The sequence below is a fragment of the Mustela lutreola genome, chromosome 1 (genome assembly GCF_030435805.1).
Source record: "Mustela lutreola isolate mMusLut2 chromosome 1, mMusLut2.pri, whole genome shotgun sequence".
NCBI classification, from domain to species: Eukaryota; Metazoa; Chordata; class Mammalia; order Carnivora; family Mustelidae; genus Mustela; species Mustela lutreola.
In genome coordinates, this window is record NC_081290.1 from 194747775 (window position 1) to 194752039 (window position 4265).

The 4265-nt window shown below is 38.0% G+C and overlaps 1 protein-coding gene across 1 annotated transcript; it reads left to right on the top strand.

Moving 5' to 3' along the window:
- Nucleotides 1-1613: 1613 nt before the first annotated feature.
- LOC131829800 (olfactory receptor 8G1-like) lies at nt 1614-2597 on the top strand. Its single transcript, XM_059171968.1, has one exon. The coding sequence runs from the start codon at nt 1638-1640 to the stop codon at nt 2595-2597; it is 960 nt and encodes a 319-aa protein (XP_059027951.1). The 5' UTR covers nt 1614-1637.
- The last annotated feature ends 1668 nt before the right edge of the window (nt 2598-4265 follow it).

The following is a 4265-nucleotide window of genomic DNA, read 5'->3' on the forward strand; positions in this document are numbered from 1 at the left end:
CTTAGTGGGTCACTTTGTGAAGGGCCAGGAGTATAGGAGAAACAGTTAGTTGGCCATTGTAAAGATTCAGAAATATGGAAGGATACCACAACTCAGATCCTTTGTTATCAAGTAAGGTAAAATTAGGGTATGGATTAAAAAGAAATAACTGGGTAGAGAGCTGAAGCCCTGAGTTGGACTCTGCACTGGATATGGAGCCTACTTTAAAAAAAAAAAAAAAAAAAAAAAAAGAATGTTACAGTTTAACTCTTAAGTTTAGGTCTAAGACCTATTTGAATTATTATTATTTTTTTGTATGGTGTGAGGAAGAAATCTGACTACATTCTTCTGCAGGTGGCTATCCAGTAATTCCAGAACCATTTGTTGAAAATATTGTTCTTTCCTTATTGCATTGTCTTGGAATCCTTGTCAAAATCAATTCACCATAGATGTATGTGTTCTTTTCTAAATTCTAATTTCAATTAATGTCTTGTGTTTCTTTTTTTATTTTGTTACCAAGTATTTTATTATTTTTGGTGCTGTTATAAATGGATTTTTTTTCTGGGTTCTTTCTTATTTATTTATTTAACTTTCTTCTCAGTGTTCCAGAATTCATTGTTTATGCACCATACCCAGTGCTCCATGCAATATGTGCCCTCCATAATACCCACCACCAGGCTAACCCAACGTCCCACACCTCTCCCCTCCAAAACCCTCAGTTAGTTCCTCAGAGTCCACAGTCTCTCATGGTTCATCTCCCACCCCTTCCATCATTTACTGATTACATACCTAAATACAAGCAAATATCCAACCATTATAACCCTCAGTTACCTAATATGTAAACCAGGCATACTGGTATTTGTTCTGCATAAGAAGTGAGAGTAATAAAACCAAGCCATGGGCTATTTTTTTTAAATTCCAGTGTAACATACCATATTATATTAATTTCAAGTGTACAATATAGTGATTCAACAATTCCCTATGTAACTCTGTGCTCATTAAGATAAGTTTACTTTTAATCCTATTCTATTTTACCCATTCTCCACCTACTTCCTCTCCATTATCTGTTTATTCCCTATAGTTAAGACTCTGCTTTTGATTTGACTCTTATTTTCCCCATTGTTCATTTGTTTTGTTTCTTAAATTTCATATATAAGTGAAGTCATTTGGCATATATCTCTGTCTGGATAGGCTTATTTCACTCAGCATTATACTCTCTAGATTCATCCATGCTGTTGCAAATGGCAAGATTTCATTCTTTTTTATGGCTGAATGATATTTCATTATGTGTGTGTGTGTGTGTGTATATATATATATATATATCTCCCATCTTTATCCATTTGTCTATTGATGGACACTTGGGCTGCTTCCATAATTTGGCTATCATGAATAATGCTACAATAAATATAGGAGTGCATAAGAGCCACTCTTAAGCATAGAACAAAAAAGAGACTTGTTCTCTCTGATATTTATTTACCTGCCCCATATTACTGAGACCTCAGGGTCTCTGAGCACTAACATAGGTCAGGGACAGACATAGAACTGGAGTTACCTGATTGAAAAGACAAATTCTGTTTCATACTACATTACATGGTGGGAAAATAAATATCTACCACGATTTTTCTTCTTTTCTTTCTACATAAAATTCCCAGAGGAAAATGACAGCAGGAAATCACTCTACAGTGACCGAGTTCATCCTCGCTGGGCTAACAGAGAAACCAGAACTCCAGCTTCCCCTTTTCTTCCTCTTCCTAGGAATCTATGTGGTCATGGTGGTGGGGAACCTGGGCATGATCACGCTGATAGGACTCAGTGCTCACTTGCATACCCCCATGTACTACTTCCTCAGTAGCTTGTCCTTCATTGATCTCTGCCATTCCACTGTCATTACCCCCAAAATGTTGGTGAACTTTGTGACAGAGAGAAATTTTATCTCCTACCAAGCATGCATGACTCAGCTCTACTTCTTCCTTGTATTTGTTATATCAGAATGTCACATGTTGGCTGCAATGGCATATGACCACTATGTTGCCATCTGTAACCCATTGCTTTACAATGTCACCATGTCTTATCAGGTCTGCTCTGGGATGGTAGTTGGGGTATATATCATGGGCTTGACTGGTGCCACAGCTCACACTGGCTGCATGTTAAGAGTGCTTTTCTGCAAAGCTGATAGGATCAACCATTACTTCTGTGATCTCTTCCCACTCCTGGAGCTTTCCTGCTCCAGCACTTACATTAATGAGGTGGTGGTTTTGTGTTTCAGTGCATTTAATATCCTTGCCCCCAGCCTGATGATCCTTAGCTCCTACGTCTTCATCCTCTCCAGCATCCTCCGCATCCACTCCACTGAAGGCAGGTCCAAAGCCTTCAGCACCTGCAGCTCGCACATCTCAGCTGTGGCTGTCTTCTATGGATCTGCTGCCTTCATGTACTTGCAGCCATCATCTGTGGGATCAATGGACCAAGGGAAAGTGTCCTCTGTATTTTATACCATCATTGTGCCCATGCTGAACCCCCTGATCTATAGTCTGCGGAATAAGGATGTTAAGGTTGCCCTAAATAAGATCCTTGAAAAAAGAAGAAAAGAGGTATTTTGCCTGACCAAAAATTTATAATTCTCCAATGAGGTTTGATAAGGAAACAGTCCAGAGACAGCGATGTATGTCTACAAGTAATGGGATTGTTGTGACTACCTGATAATTTGGAAAAACAGTATAGGAGACTGGATCATAGTGTCAGTCATATGGAAAGCAAGACCATACAATGCCATGTTTTGGATATAGAATTGGATATCACATGGACATCAGAGAGCACCAAGTATACTGGGGTTAGAAAGCACAGCGCAGACAAAATTTGCAGAATTAGAGTATCCTCTAGAAATAGAATGCATAAAATTGGTATTTACTAACATAAATAGGTGAAATAAGTCAAGTACAATTCTTCTGTTAATTCTTTAATTATATTTAAATATGTTTTTCAAGACTTTTAACTTCTACTAGTTATTTGAAAGGACAAAATGTTATAAATGACTGTGATTGTCATATAGGGTTCATAAGCTATTTTAATTTTACATGGTTGGTTTGAAGACTGTGACTAATCATAATAGATATCATATACCACCTGCCAGAACTCTATGGTAAGGTCTTACCAGTATGCTTTTCTCTCTCTCTTCCTCTTTTTCTTTTTTCTTTTTTTAAAGATTTTATTTATTTATTTGACAGAGAGAAATCACAAGTAGATGGAGAGGCAGGCAGAGAGAGAGAGAGAGGGACTCGATCCCAGGACTCTGAGATCATGACCTGAGCCAAAGGCAGCGGCTTAACCCACTGAGCCACCTAGGCGCCCCATCTCTTCCTCTTTTTTAATTCAGGTGTAGTTGACATACAATGTTACTTTAGTTTCAGGTGTACAACATAGTGATTCAACATATGTTATGCTACGTTATCCACAAATGTAGCTACCATCTGTTACTATACAACACTATTCTAATATCATTGGCTATATTCCCTATACTGTGCCTTTTATTCTCATGACTTACCCATATCATAACTGGAGGCCTGTTTATCCCAATTCCCTTCACTCATTTTGCTCCTTTCCCCCAATCCTCTCCCTTCTGGCAACCAAGAGTTTATTCTCCGCCTTTATGGATCTGATCATCTATGATGAACTTAAACATTATATGATGTTTCTATTTTTAGTATTTCAAAGAACCTCTACACTGTTTTACACAGTGGCTGTACCAATTTACATTCCCACCAACAGTGCACCAGCATTCCTTTTTCGGCCCATCCTCACCAAATACTTGTTATTTTTTGTCCTTCTGATTTTAGTCATTCTGATAGGTGTAAGGTGATATCTCATTGTGGTTTTCTTTGAATTTCCTTGGTGATTAATATATGGCCAACCATATATATTCTTTTTTTTTTTTTTTGGAAAAAAAGTTTTATACTTTTAAAATATTTATTTATTTATTTATTTTAAATTTCTTTTCAGTGTTTTGGAATTCATTGTTTATGTCCCATACCCAGTGCTTCATGCAATATGTGCCCTCCACAGTACCCATCACCAGGCTCACCGGACCCCTCAACCCCCCTCCAAAACCCTCAGTTTGTTTCTCAGAGTCCACAGTCTCTCATGGTTCATCTCCCCCTCCAATTTCCCCCAACTCACTTCTCTCCATCTCCCCATGCCATCCATGTTATTCCTTACGCTCCACAAGTAAGTGAAACCATATGATAATTGACTCTCTCTGCTTGACTTATTTCACTCAGCATAATCTCCTC